This window comes from Salmo trutta, unplaced genomic scaffold, assembly GCF_901001165.1.
Source record: "Salmo trutta unplaced genomic scaffold, fSalTru1.1, whole genome shotgun sequence".
NCBI lineage: Eukaryota > Metazoa > Chordata > Actinopteri > Salmoniformes > Salmonidae > Salmo > Salmo trutta.
Window position 1 is genome coordinate 17733 of NW_021822769.1, and position 15466 is coordinate 33198.

At 46.6% G+C, this 15466-nt stretch overlaps 1 protein-coding gene across 1 annotated transcript in view; it reads right to left on the minus strand.

Annotated features, from left to right (window-relative positions):
* Positions 1 to 4810: 4810 nt before the first annotated feature.
* The window catches only part of LOC115184259 (propionyl-CoA carboxylase alpha chain, mitochondrial), a 50860-nt gene continuing 40204 nt past the window's right edge, over positions 4811 to 15466 (minus strand). The window contains exons 19-21 of the mRNA XM_029745295.1: positions 9900 to 10040; positions 7842 to 7919; positions 4811 to 6006 (exon numbers count right to left, since the gene is read on the minus strand). Of these exons, the coding sequence (XP_029601155.1) occupies positions 5938 to 6006; positions 7842 to 7919; positions 9900 to 10040 (288 nt within the window). The 3' untranslated portion in view covers positions 4811 to 5937. The remainder of the gene's footprint in view (positions 6007 to 7841; positions 7920 to 9899; positions 10041 to 15466) is intronic.

Here is a 15466-nt window from a genome sequence, read left to right on the forward strand (position 1 = left end):
TTGAGTGAAAACTGAAGAGCAGCAGAGGGTGTTGTTTGAGTGAAAACTGAAGAGCAGCAGAGGGTGTTGTTTGAGTGAAAACTGAAGAGCAGCAGAGGGTGTTGTTTGAATGGAACATAACGAGCTAAGAGACTGCTTTTCAGATGCTTCCTGACGTTTTTGGTTCTGAGTGAAGTACCTCCAATCAAAACAGTGTGCATCTGGTAACCATGACGATGACCCCCAGCCCCTACCTGACCCCTGAGTTAAGCCAACCACAGTGCTCTGTGAAAAGGACACCACTTGCCTTCAGTCAGTGAATACATTGTTCCATGGGGACATATTTTGTTTATGATTAGTATAAATATGTTAAAGAAAACTGTTGATATATAAAACAAGGAATTTGATTCTGTGGTTCAGCTTGGGTACATCTGAGTCAGACCGTGTAGTTCAACATCGTTCCAATCATCTCTTTTATTACAAAATGAGCTCCAAAAAACAAGTACAAACACATCATGATTTAGAGGTGTAAGTCTACATTCCTTAAAGCCTGGTGTCTCATTCAGAGCTCTGCTGGACTACGAGCAGCCAATCTACTCCATATATAGTGGACTACTTTGGGCCAGGGCCGTCTCAAGCTCTTCTGCATTCAATAGGAGGAGACTGAGTCTCAGATCTGTTTAGTCAACTACACATGACATGATGCCAATAGGAGTTGGCTTTACAGCACAAAACACATCTGGGACTCAGGCTAGGTAAATCAGATAAAATACACATTTTACACTCTAAAGCAATCAAGTCTCTACAGGCGACACAATGCACAGGATATTTAATAGGTAGGCTTTCCTCTAGAGGAACCCTGGGTAATGATGATGTTACAGAACCACAGGTCCTGTTCTGGTCGGGGTTTTCACCATTACAGTACATGCAGCATCCTCAGTATGGGATGGAAGCACCACACACACTGACAAGCAGCATCCTATGAAGTGCACTACTTTTGACCAGGGCCCATAGAGTGCATTTGGGACATAAGCACAGGCAATATAGAACCCAAACCGATCTATAAGGTCCACTGGGGTGTATGAGGGAGAGTGAGTGTGTGGGGAGAGAGATCGATACGTCCAACCCCTCTACCAGTCCCCACAGTACGTCCAACCCCTCTACCAGTCCCTACAGTACGTCCAACTCCTCTACCAGTCCCTACAGTACGTCCAACCCCTCTACCAGTCCCCACCCCTCTACCAGTCCCTACAGTACATCCAGCCCCTCTACCAGTCCCTACAGTACGTCCAGCCCCTCTACCAGTCCCTACAGTACGTCCAGCCCCTCTACCAGTCCCTACAGTACGTCCAACCCCTCTACCAGTCCCTACAGTACGTCCAGCCCCTCTACCAGTCCCTACAGTACGTCCAACCCCTCTACCAGTCCCCACCCCTCTACCAGTCCCTACAGTACGTCCAACCCCTCTACCAGTCCCTACCCCTCTACCAGTCCCCACCCCTCTACCAGTCCCTACAGTACGTCCAACCCCTCTACCAGTCCCCACAGTACATCCAGCCCCTCTACCAGTCCCCACAGTACGTCCAGCCCCTCTACCAGTCCCTACAGTACGTCCAACCCCTCTACCAGTCCCCACCCCTCTACCAGTCCCTACAGTACGTCCAACCCCTCTACCAGTCCCTACCCCTCTACCAGTCCCCACCCCTCTACCAGTCCCTACAGTACGTCCAACCCCTCTACCAGTCCCCACAGTACATCCAGCCCCTCTACCAGTCCCCACAGTACGTCCAGCCCCTCTACCAGTCCCTACAGTACGTCCAGCCCCTCTACCAGTCCCTACAGTACGTCCAGCCCCTCTACCAGTCCCTACAGTATGGCCAACCCCTCTACCAGTCCCTACAGTACGGCCAACCCCTCTACCAGTCCCTACAGTACGTCCAGCTCCTCTACCAGTCCCTACAGTACGTCCAGCCCCTCTACCAGTCCCTACAGTACGTCCAGCCCCTCTACCAGTCCCTACAGTACGTCCAGCCCCTCTACCAGTCCCTACAGTACGTCCAGCCCCTCTACCAGTCCCTACAGTACGTCCAGCCCCTCTACCAGTCCATACAGTACGTCCAACCCTCTACCAGTCCCTACAGTACGTCCAACCCCTCTACCAGTCCCTACAGTACGTCCAGCTCCTCTACCAGTCCCTACAGTACGTCCAACCCCTCTACCAGTCCCTACAGTACGTCCAGCCCCTCTACCAGTCCCTACAGTACGTCCAGCCCCTCTACCAGTCCCTACAGTACGTCCAGCCCCTCTACCAGTCCCTACAGTACGTCCAACCCCTCTACCAGTCCCTACAGTACGTCCAGCTCCTCTACCAGTCTCTACAGTACGTCCAGCCCCTCTACCAGTCCCTACAGTACATCCAGCCCCTCTACCAGTCCCTACAGTACGTCCAGCCCCTCTACCAGTCCCTACAGTACGTCCAACCCCTCTACCAGTCCCTACAGTACGTCCAGCCCCTCTACCAGTCCCTACAGTACATCCAGCCCCTCTACCAGTCCCTACAGTACGTCCAGCCCCTCTACCAGTCCCTACAGTACGTCTAGCCCCTCTACCAGTCCCTACAGTACGTCCAGCCCCTCTACCAGTCCCTACAGTACGTCCAACTCCTCTACCAGTCCCTACAGTATTTAAAGAGTAACTTTCAAGACACAAAACAGGATGTTTTAGGCTTAGTTATAGTGAAACACGTCAATCCTGGTCTTCATTTTGACAGTTTGTTGCAAAAGTGATATATTCAGGTCTTTTAGTATTAAATCTAGCTCCTTGTCCCTAGTGGTTCAACCCTACCATTGAAATGGTGATGTAGAGGCCCCCCTACATCATCAAAGGGAGGGGTTCAGTATGAAATCCACTCCCTTCTAGATGCAGGTTGTGGAGTGTGCCAATATATTTAGCGTGATGCTTCCTTGAACACTGACGTTACACAACATACAAAAGGCAGTAAAGGCACATACCCGCATATGACCAAATTCAACGTTTTATCTTACCGTTTCATACACATCAATCTGGTTTACCAAGAAAAAATAACAATTATACGTATATACAGTTGAAGTGGGAAGTTTACATACAATTAGGTTGGAGTCATTAAAACTCGTTTTTCAACCACTCCACACATTTCTTGTCACAAACTATAGTTTTGGCAAGTCAGTTAGGACATCTGCTTTGTGCATGACACAAGTAATTTTTCCAACAATTGTTTACAGACAGATTATTTCACTTACAATTCACTGTATCACAATTCCAGTGGGTCAGAAGTTTACATACACTAAGTTGACTGTGCCTTTAAACAGCTTGGGACACTCCACAAAATGATGCCATGGCTTTAGAAGCTTCTGATAGGCTAATTGACATCATTTGAGTCAATTGGAGGTGTACCTGTGGATGTATTTCAAGGCCTACCTTCAAACTCAGTGCCTCTTTGCTTGACATCATGGGAAAATCAAAAGAAATCAGCCAAGACCTCAGAAAAAGAATTGTAGACCTCCACAAGTCTGGTTCATCCTTGGGAGCAATTTCCAAACGCCTGAAGGTACCACGTTCATCTGTACAAACAATAGTACGCAAGTATAAACACCATGGGACCACGCAGCCGTCATACCGCTCAGGAAGAAGACGCATTCTGTCTCCTAGAGATGAACGTACTTTGGTGCGAAAAGTGCTAATCAATCCCAGAACAACAGCAAAGGACCTTGTGAAGATGCTGGAGGAAACAGGTACAAAAGTATTTATTTCCACAGTAAAACGAGTCCTATATCGACATAACCTGAAAGGCTGCTCAGCAAGGAAGAAGTCACTGCTCCAAACACTCCATAAAAAAGCCAAACTACGGTTTGCAACTGCACATGGGGACAAAGATCGTACTTTTTGGAGAAATGTCCTCTGGTCTGATGAAACAAAAATAGAACTGTTTGGCCATAATGAGCATTGTTATGTTTGGAGGGAGAGGCTTGCAAGCCGAAGAACACCATCCCAACCGTGAAGCACGGGGCTGGCAGCATCATGTTGTGGGGGTGTTTTGCTGCAGGAGGGACTGGTGCAATTCACAAAATGGATGGCATCATGAGGGAGGATAATTATGTGGATATATTGAAGCAACATCTTCAGACATCAGTCAGGAAGTTAAAGCTTGGTTGCAAATGGGTCTTCCAAATGGACAATGACCCCAAGCAAACTTCCAAAGTTGTGGCAAAATGGCTTAAGGACAACAAAGTCAAGGTATTGGAGTGGCCATCACAAAGCCCTGACCTCAATCCAATAGAAAATTTGTGGGCAGAACTGAAAAAGCTTGTGCGAGAAAGGAGGCCTACAAACCTGACTCAGTTACAACAGCTCTGTCAGGAGGAATGGGCCAAAATTCACCCAACTTATTGTGGGAAGCTTGTGGACGGCTACCTGAAGCATTTGACACAAGTTAAACAATTTAAAGGCAATGCTACCAAATACTAATTGAGTGTATGTAAACTTCTGACCCACTGGGAATGTGATGAAAGAAATAAAAGCTGAAATAAATAATTCTCTCTACTATTATTCTGACATCTCACATTCTTAAAATAAAGTGGTGATCCTAACTGACCTAAAACAGGGAATTTCTACTAGGATTAAATGTCAAGAATTGTGAAAAACGGAGTTATAATGTATTTGGCTAAGGTGTATGTAAACTTCCGACTTGAACTGTATTCGTAGCTACATCCATCGTAACAAGAAATAGATGACAGTGGTCATGTTAAGTTGACTGATTGGTGGTGCAGTCTGCTACAGTTAGCTCATAGTTTAATGGTTGTGAGTTCTAATCCCAACTGGGGAAGATCGATTTATTCTTCAAATCCTTTATTTCCTATATTCATCACGTGACCACACACACACTTCTAATTCTGAAAAGTGAAAGCATAGCTGTGAGAGGGGTCGCCCTGGCAGTAGTTGTAGGTTTTCATACAGTACCCAAGACCAGTCTGTGAGTTCATTTGACCATTGGAAAAAGAGATGCTGCGTAAATACTGCAATGAGGTTTGGATTGAGTTGAGCCCCTTCATTTACAAGGTGATGATTTCACTTTCCTCCCAACACAATACCGCAGGACAATGCCCCCCCCCCCCAAATAAGGGATTCTAACTTACACTGCAAGTGGCAATAGATGTCAGGAAGTCAGCGCATAACAACTGTGAGCTAACTTTCCAGAGCCGTATTTGCTGGTGATGTGCCAGCAAATGTGTGTGTTTTATTATCAGAGCGTGCCAGTGGACTTCTGGGAAGTATACTTCAGTGAGAGTGTTGGGATGAGGTACAACTACATTTACCCACCCCCAAAATGAATATTTATGAGCAAGTCCCCCCATCCACTTCTCACCTGAATGCATGTTTTTCTTTACAATGTCAAGGGGCTGGACAAAGGCTGAAATTGGGGTTGAGAGATATCCTTTAAAAAGGCAAACACAACTCCAGCCAAGGGAGTAGTGTTTTACTATAACCAGGTTTCTACACTCTGATACACAAGTGTTTCATTACATTGAAATGTGATGCGCTAGCCTGGTCCCACATGTCCTGGCAAGATGGCACAAACAGATCTGAGACCAGGCTAGTGAGGAAGTACATTACACATGATTAGTGACATGTTGCTAAGTGATATATACAGTATTCATCAAATTTAACAGGACAATCCTCCTTTCAGAGGCTGAAGGCACTAAAGCAGGTCCACAGCGTCCATCTTGTTTTTGAGTTTTTGTGTGGAAAATTCCTAGAACGAGCAAATCCCAGAAGCCAATACTGGAGAGAGTAGCCTATCTAGTCTACTAGTATCCTGTTCATTCCTTTGTCCCAGAATTCCTTCAACCGGAGTTGGAAGCCAATCCCTGGCGAGCGAGGTCAGAGGTGGGAGGACAGAGGTTAGAGGTCGTAGGTTAGATCCTACTCTAGTTGGACCAGAAGGTCTCCCTCTCCAACCGTCTCTCCTGCTTTACAGTGGACACTCTTCACCTGGGAGGGAACAACAGAAAGGTCAGTTGTCGTAGAAACTAGCCGTCTGACTGGTGATGTGCAGAGGAAAGTAATTCAGTGTGTGTGTGGTAATGTAGTAGTGTGTGTGGTAATGTAGTAGTGTGTGTGGTAATGTAGTAGTGTGTGTGGTAATGTAGTAGTGTGTGTGATAATGCAGTAGAGTGTGTGATAATGTGGTAGAGTGTGTGATAATGTAGTAGAGTGTGGTAATGTAGTGGTGTGTGTGTGTAGTAATGTAGTAGTGTGTGTGATAATGTAGTAGAGTGTGTAGTAATGTAGTAGTGTGTAGTAATGTAGTAGTGTGTGTAGTAATGTAGTAGTGTGTGTAGTAATGTAGTAGTGTGTGTGGTAATGCAGTAGTGTGTGTGGTAATGCAGTAGTGTGTGTGATAATGTAGTAGTGTGTAGTAATGTAGTAGTGTGTGTAGTAATGCAGATGTGTGTGTGATAATGTAGTAGTGTGTAGTAATGTAGTGGTGTGTGTGGTAATGTAGTGGTGTGTGTAGTAGTGTGTAGTAATGTAGTAGTGTGTATAGTAATGTAGTAGTGTGTGTGTAGTAATGTAGAAGTATGTGTGATAATGTAGTAGTGTGTAGTAATGTAGTGGTGCGTGTGGTAATGTAGTAGTGTGTGTAGTAATGTAGTAGTGTGTGTGGTAATGTAGTAAGTAGTGTGTAGTAATGTAGTGGTGTGTGTGGTAATGTAGTAGTGTGTGTAGTAGTGTGTGTAGTAATGTAGTAGTGTGTGTGGTAATGTAGTGGTGTGTGTGTTGTAGTGTGTGTGTAGTAATGTAGTAGTGTGAGTGGTAATGTTGTAGTGTGTAGTAATGTAGCAGTGTGTGTGTGGTAATGTAGTGGTGTGTGTGTTGTAGTGTGTGTGTAGTAATGTAGTAAATGTGTGATAATGTAGTAGTGTGTAGTAATGTAGTGGTGTGTGTGGTAATGTAGTAGTGTGAAGTAATGTAGTGGTGTGTGTGATAATGTAGTAATGTGTAGTAATGTAGTGTGTGTGGTAATGTAGTAGTGTGTAGTAATGTAGTAGTGTGTGTAGTAATGTAGTAGTGTGTAGTAATGTAGTGGTGTGTGTGGTAATGTAGTAGTGTGTAGTAATATAGTAGTGTGTAGTAATGTAATAGTGTGTGTAGTAATGTAGTAGTGTGTGTAGTAATGTAGTAGTGTGTAGTAATGTAGTGGTGTGTGTAGTAATGTAGTAGTGTGTGTGGTAATGTAGTAGTGTGTGGTAATGTAGTAGTGTGTGTAGTAATGTAGTGGTGTGTGTAGTAATGTAGTGGTGTGTAGTAATGTAGTGGTGTGTAGTAATGTAGTAGTGTGTGGTAATGTAGTAGTGTGTAGTAATGTAGTGGTGTGTGTGGTAATGTAGTAGTGTGTAGTAATGTAGTAGTGTGTAGTAATGTAGTAGTGTGTAGTAATGTAGTGGTGTGTGGTAATGTAGTGGTGTGTAGTAATGTAATAGTGTGTGTGGTAATGTAGTAGTGTGTGGTAATGTAGTAGTGTGTAGTAATGTAGTGTGTGTGTGGTAATGTAGTAGTGTGTAGTAATGTAGTAGTGTGTGTGGTAATGTAGTAGTGTGTGGTAATGTAGTAGTGTGTAGTAATGTAGTGTGTGTGGTAATGTAGTGGTGTGTTTTATTGTTTTTACCCTTATTTAACCAGGGAAGTTGACTGAGAACACTGTAATTTACAGCAACAACCTGGGGAATAGTTACATGGGAGAGGAGGGCTGTGTAATGTAGTGTGTGTGTGGTAATGTGTTGTAGTGGAGGTTAGTGTAATGGGTGTGTGTTCATTGGCCTTACCTTGGCAGCTTTAGCAGCAATCAAGCTGTTCTGCATCTTCATGGCCTCAATCACACAGATCTCCTGGCCTTCAGCCACCTGGGGAACAACAACAAATCATTACAGCATACAATAATGTAGCGTCTATAGCAGGCATGACTCACTCCAGACAGACAGACGTATGCATTAACTTACGACAGACAGACAGACAGACAGACAGACGTATGCATTAACTTACGACAGACAGACAGACAGACAGACAGACGTATGTATTAACTCACGACAGACAGACAGACAGACAGACAGACGCATTAACTGGCGCCAGATGCTACATGCAATATTGATCAACCAGCATTCCATCTCCATCATTGAGTGCTGATTTACAAGGTTAAATCATTGATGGATGAGGTGGTGAAACTAGTATCCAGCAACAACATGTATGTAACATGTAACAACTAATGTCCAACAACAACATGTATGTAACAACTAATGTCCAGCAACAACATGTATGTAACAACTAATGTCCAACAACAACATGTATGTAACATGTAACAACTAATGTCCAGCAACAACATGTATGTAACAACTAATGTCCAACAACAACATGTATGTAACATGTAACAACTAATGTCCAGCAACAACATGTATGTAACAACTAATGCCCAACAACAACATGTATGTAACATGTAACAACTAATGTCCAACAACAACATGTATGTAACAACTAATGTCCAGCAACAACATGTATGTAACATGTAACAACTAATGTCCAACAACAACATGTATGTAACAACTAATGTCCAGCAACAACATGTATGTAACATGTAACAACTAATGTCCAGCAACAACATGTATGTAACAACTAATGTCCAACAACAACATGTATGTAACAACTAATGTCCAACAACATGTATGTAACATGTAACAACTAATGTCCAACAACAACATGTATGTAACAACTAATGTCCAGCAACAACATGTATGTAATATGTAACAACTAATGTCCAGCAACAACATGTATGTAACAACTAATGTCCAACAACAACATGTATGTAACAACTAATGTCCAACAACAACATGTATGTAATATGTAACAACTAATGTCCAGCAACAACATGTATGTAACAACTAATGTCCAACAACAACATGTATGTAACATGTAACAACTAATGTCCAGCAACAACATGTATGTAACAACTAATGTCCAACAACAACATGTATGTAACATGTAACAACTAATGTCCAACAACAACATGTATGTAACAACTAATGTCCAGCAACAACATGTATGTAACATGTAACAACTAATGTCCAGCAACAACATGTATGTAACAACTAATGTCCAGCAACAACATGTATGTAACAACTAATGTCCAACAACATGTATGTAACATGTAACAACTAATGTCCAACAACAACATGTATGTAACATGTAACATGTCCTTACCACATTATCTCCAGGCATGACGCTACTGCTCTGTTCAGGATGCTCTATGTACCAGGCATGACGCTACTGCTCTGTTCAGGATGCTCTATGTACCAGGCATGACGCTACTGCTCTGTTCAGGATGCTCTATGTACCAGGCATGATGCTACTGCTCTGTTCAGGATGCTCTATGTACCAGGCATGATGCTACTGCTCTGTTCAGGATGCTCTACGTACCAGGCATGATGCTACTGCTCTGTTCAGGATGCTCTACGTACCAGGCATGATGCTACTGCTCTGTTCAGGATGCTCTATGTACCAGGCATGATGCTACTGCTCTGTTCAGGATGCTCTATGTACCAGGCATGATGCTACTGCTCTGTTCAGGATGCTCTATGTACCAGGCATGATGCTACTGCTCTGTTCAGGATGCTCTATGTACCAGGCATGATGCTACTGCTCTGTTCAGGATGCTCTATGTACCAGGCATGATGCTACTGCTCTGTTCAGGATGCTCTACGTACCAGGCATGATGCTACTGCTCTGTTCAGGATGCTCTATGTACCAGGCATGATGCTACTGCTCTGTTCAGGATGCTCTACGTACCAGTGTCTCGGATCTATGTGGATTCTATGTAACATGTACGTTCTTACCACGTCTCCAGGTTTGACAGACACGGCGACCACGGAGCCTGGCATGGGAGAACGCAGGATGCTGCTGGTGTCTTCTGGAACCTTCTCAGGCATGTGAGCGCTCAGCGTGGATACCAGCTGACTGAGAACACGGACCTTAAACTGAACACACAAGAGACAGAGGTCAGGGGTCAAATCACAGTTATCAATTCACAGTTATCAATCAACATATACAAGTCCACAAAGTAGACCCGTGTTGTAAAACTAATGAAAGAAAAATCAAGATGAACAACACATTCATTATTCTGAAACTCCTATTCTGTTGATGCTGTTCTCCTTGGGTCCACCGGGTGGCAGCACCCAACATCATTCGTCTCAGTCTATATCCCTGTCCCTGGCTGAGTGAATCAATACTACAGCTACTACTGCATTACAGCCAGTGGGTTCATTCATCAGGCTGTTTCATGCCAATCCTTTAATTAGCTCATTAGGCTCATTTATCTCTTACACATAGCTAACACTGAGTGGCTGGTTTCTCCCTCGTTAAGAGTTGAAACTTCATGAAGCAGCAGGCCTAATAAATATAACAGCCAACGGTCGCTTGGCGCCGGGCAACAAGGTGAGACCGGAGAGTGAGATGAGGAGGGAGGGAGAGCTACAATACATATTTGCTGGTAGATATCTGTTGTGTGGTGCAATTCAATGAGCAGCTGAATACTGAAGTTTGATAACAAAATACCTTCCTAACTCAGTCCTTTTATACTGAACAACAATATAAACGTAACATGTAAAGTGTTGGTCCCATGTTTCAGAAGCAGAAATAAAAGATCCCAGAACTGTTGCCAGAGTGTTCATTTCTTTACCATCAGCCGCCTCCAACGTCATTTTAAAGAATTTGGCAGTACATTGTACATTTTTTACTTTTGAGTAATTTAGCAGATGGTCTTATCCAGAGCGACTTACAGTGACTGCATACATTTCCATAGGTGTTTTTTCTCCGTTCTGATTTTCCGTGAGAATGGAACCCACAACCCTGGTGTTGCAAGCATCATGCTCTACCTACTGAGCCACAAGGATCTGTACACAACTCCTGGAAGCTGGAAATGTCCCAGCATTGTCCTGGCTTAACCCTGGTCCAGGCTAGAGGGACCATTGTCCTGGCTTAACACTGGTCTAGGCTAGGGGGGGGCATTGTCCTGGCTTAACACTGGTCTAGGCTAGGGGGGATCTTGTCCTGGCTTAACACTGGTCTAGGCTAGGGGGGAGCATTGTCCTGGCTTAACACTGGTCTAGGCTAGGGGGGATCTTGTCCTGGCTTAACACTGGTCTAGGCTAGGGGGGATCTTGTCCTGGCTTAACACTGGTCTAGGCTAGGGGGGGGCATTGTCCTGGCTTAACACTGGTCTAGGCTAGGGGGGATCTTGTCCTGGCTTAACACTGGTCTAGGCTAGGGGGGAGCATTGTCCTGGCTTAACACTGGTCTAGGCTAGGGGGGAGCATTGTCCTGGCTTAACACTGGTCTAGTCTAGGGGGGAGCAATGTCCTGGCTTAACACTGGTCTAGGCTAGGGGGGGGCATTGTCCTGGCTTAACACTGGTCTAGGCTAGGGGGAGCATTGTCCTGGCTTAACACTGGTCTAGGCTAGGGGGGAGCAATGTCCTGGCTTAACACTGGTCTAGGCTAGGGGGGGGCATTGTCCTGGCTTAACACTGGTCTAGGCTAGGGGGAGCATTGTCCTGGCTTAACACTGGTCTAGCCTAGGGGGGGGCATTGTCCTGGCTTAACACTGGTCTAGACTAGGGGGATCATTGTCCTGGCTTAACCCTGGTCTAGGCTAGGGGGATCATTGTCCTGGCTTAACCCTGGTCTAGGCTAGGGGGGGGCATTGTCCTGGCTTAACACTGGTCTAGGCTAGGGGGGAGCATTGTCCTGGCTTAACACTGGTCTAGGCTAGGGGGAGCATTGTCCTGGCTTAACACTGGTCTAGGCTAGGGGAGCATTGTCCTGGCTTAACACTGGTCTAGGCTAGGGGGGGCATTGTCCTGGCTTAACACTGGTCTAGGCTAGGGGGGAGCATTGTCCTGGCTTAACACTGGTCTAGGCTAGGGGGGAGCATTGTCCTGGCTTAACACTGGTCTAGGCTAGGGGGGAGCATTGTCCTGGCTTAACACTGGTCTAGGCTAGGGGATCTTGTCCTGGCTTAACACTGGTCTAGGCTAGGGGGGAGCATTGTCCTGGCTTAACACTGGTCTAGGCTAGGGGATCTTGTCCTGGCTTAACACTGGTCTAGGCTAGGGGGAGCATTGTCCTGGCTTAACACTGGTCTAGGCTAGGGGGGAGCATTGTCCTGGCTTAACACTGGTCTAGGCTAGGGGGGGGCATTGTCCTGGCTTAACACTGGTCTAGGCTAGGGGGGAGCATTGTCCTGGCTTAACACTGGTCTAGGCTAGGGGGGGCGTGGTCCTGGCTTAACACTGGTCTAGGCTAGGGGGGAGCATTGTCCTGGCTTAACACTGGTCTAGGCTAGGGGGAGCATTGTCCTGGCTTAACACTGGTCTAGGCTAGGGGAGCATTGTCCTGGCTTAACACTGGTCTAGGCTAGGGGGGGCATTGTCCTGGCTTAACACTGGTCTAGGCTAGGGGGGAGCATTGTCCTGGCTTAACACTGGTCTAGGCTAGGGGAGCATTGTCCTGGCTTAACACTGGTCTAGGCTAGGGGGGAGCATTGTCCTGGCTTAACACTGGTCTAGGCTAGGGGATCTTGTCCTGGCTTAACACTGGTCTAGGCTAGGGGGGAGCATTGTCCTGGCTTAACACTGGTCTAGGCTAGGGGATCTTGTCCTGGCTTAACACTGGTCTAGGCTAGGGGGAGCATTGTCCTGGCTTAACACTGGTCTAGGCTAGGGGGAGCATTGTCCTGGCTTAACACTGGTCTAGGCTAGGGGGGGCATTGTCCTGGCTTAACACTGGTCTAGGCTGGGGGGGGCATTGTCCTGGCTTAACACTGGTCTAGGCTAGGGGGGGGGCATTGTCCTGGCTTAACACTGGTCTACGCTAGGGGAGCATTGTCCTGGCTTAACACTGGTCTAGGCTAGGGGGGGCATTGTCCTGGCTTAACACTGGTCTAGGCTAGGGGGGGCATTGTCCTGGCTTAACACTGGTCTAGGCTGGGGGGGGCATTGTCCTGGCTTAACACTGGTCTAGGCTAGGGGGGGCATTGTCCTGGCTTAACACTGGTCTACGCTAGGGGAGCATTGTCCTGGCTTAACACTGGTCTAGGCTAGGGGGGCATTGTCCTGGCTTAACACTGGTCTAGGCTAGGGGGGACGTTGTCCTGGCTTAACACTGGTCTAGGCTAGGGGGGCATTGTCCTGGCTTAACACTGGTCGAGGCTAGGGGGGCGTTGTCCTGGCTTAACACTAGTCTAGGCTAGGGGGGGGCATTGTCCTGGCTTAACACTGGTCTAGGCTAGGGGGGGGCGTTGTCCTGGCTTAACCCTGGTCCAGGCTAGGGGGGGGGCGTTGTCCTGGCTTAACCCTGGTCCAGGCTAGGGGGGGCGTTGTCCTGGCTTAACACTGGTCTAGGCTAGGGGGGGCGTTGTCCTGGCTTAACCCTGGTCCAGGCTAGGGGGGGCATTGTCCTGGCTTAACACTGGTCTAGGCTAGGGGGGACGTTGTCCTGGCTTAACACTGGTCGAGGCTAGGGGGGCGTTGTCCTGGCTTAACACTAGTCTAGGCTAGGGGGGGGCATTGTCCTGGCTTAACACTGGTCTAGGCTAGGGGGGGCGTTGTCCTGGCTTAACCCTGGTCCAGGCTAGGGGGGGGGGCGTTGTCCTGGCTTAACCCTGGTCCAGGCTAGGGGGATCATTGTCCTGGTTGTCCTGGTAGGTCTCAGTAACACTACTAGTAGCTGGTCCCAGTAACTGACCTGTATATGAAGGTCACAGTACAATAACATTAGGAAGCCACCCAGCATGTTAATGACCGCATGCATCCTTGTTTGTTTGTTTACCTTCCTCACCCCTGGTACCCTGCCCTGGCCTCATAAGACTGTATTTAACACACACACACACACACACACACACACACACACACACACACACACACACACACACACACACACACACACACACACACACACACACACACACACACACACACACACACACACACACACACACACACAAACAACAGGTCATCCTCTTCACAACACCATCATGACTAAAATAACCCCTGACCGGGATACCCCCATAGGACACCCCCATAGGATACCCCCATAGGATACCCCCATGGGATACCCCCATAGTACACCCCCATAGGATACCCCCATAGGATACCCCCATAGGCTACCCCCATAGGATAACCCCATAGGTTACCCCCATAGGACACCCCCATAGGATACCCCCATAGGATACCCCCATAGGATAGCCCCATAGGATAGCCCCATAGGATAGCCCCATAGGATACCCCCATAGGATAACCCCATAGGATACCCCCATAGGATACCCCCATAGGAAACCCCCATAGGTTACCCCAAACAAACAGTCATTGATTCCCAAGGCCGACAATCCCTTGTAGGAAAACCAGGAGCGGGGAGGGAAACCAAGCTGGACTCGTAAATCAGGGCTGTAATCCGGAGCGTCAGGAGTGTGGGGAATGGGAGCGTTGGGATGGCCTGGGGAAATGCAGGCTTCCACAGGATTTCTTCCCAGGAAACAACAGTAACTAACAGCCCTCATATTGGCCCTGCTGACTGTCACCCCAGTTCAGATACAGGTCAACCAACCAGGTTAACTAGGTGTTGTTCTGTAACCAGCTGTACTAAAGGTCTATTCAACTCCAGCCTGTTAACTAGGTGTTGTTCTGTAACCTGCTGTACTAAAGGTCTATTCAACTCCAGCCTGTTAACTAGGTGTTGTTCTGTAACCAGCTGTACTAAAGGTCTATTCAACTCCAGCCTGTTAACTAGGTGTTGTTCTGTAACCAGCTGTACTAAAGGTCTATTCAACTCCAGCCTGTTAACTAGGTGTTGTTCTGTAACCAGCTGTACTAAAGGTCTATTCAACTCCAGCCTGTTAACTAGGTGTTGTTCTGTAACCAGCTGTACTAAAGGTCTATTCAACTCCAGCCTGTTAACTAGGTGTTGTTCTGTAACCAGCTGTCCTAAAGGTCTATTCAACTCCAGCCTGTTAACTAGGTGTTGTTCTGTAACCAGCTGTACTAAAGGTCTATTCAACTCCAACCTGTTAACTAGGTGTTGTTCTGTAACCAGCTGTACTAAAGGTCTATTCAACTCCAGCCTGTTAACTAGGTGTTGTTCTGTAACCAGCTGTACTAAAGGTCTATTCAACTCCAGCCTGTTAACTAGGTGTTGTTCTGTAACCAGCTGTACTAAAGGTCTATTCAACTACAGCCTGTTAACTAGATGTTGTTCTGTAACCAGCTGTCCTAAAGGTCTATTCAACTCCAGCCTGTTAACTAGGTGTTGTTCTGTAACCAGCTGTACTAAAGGTCTATTCAACTCCAGCCTGTTAACTAGGTGTTGTTCTGTAACCAGCTGTACTAAAGGTCTATTCAACTCCAGCCTGT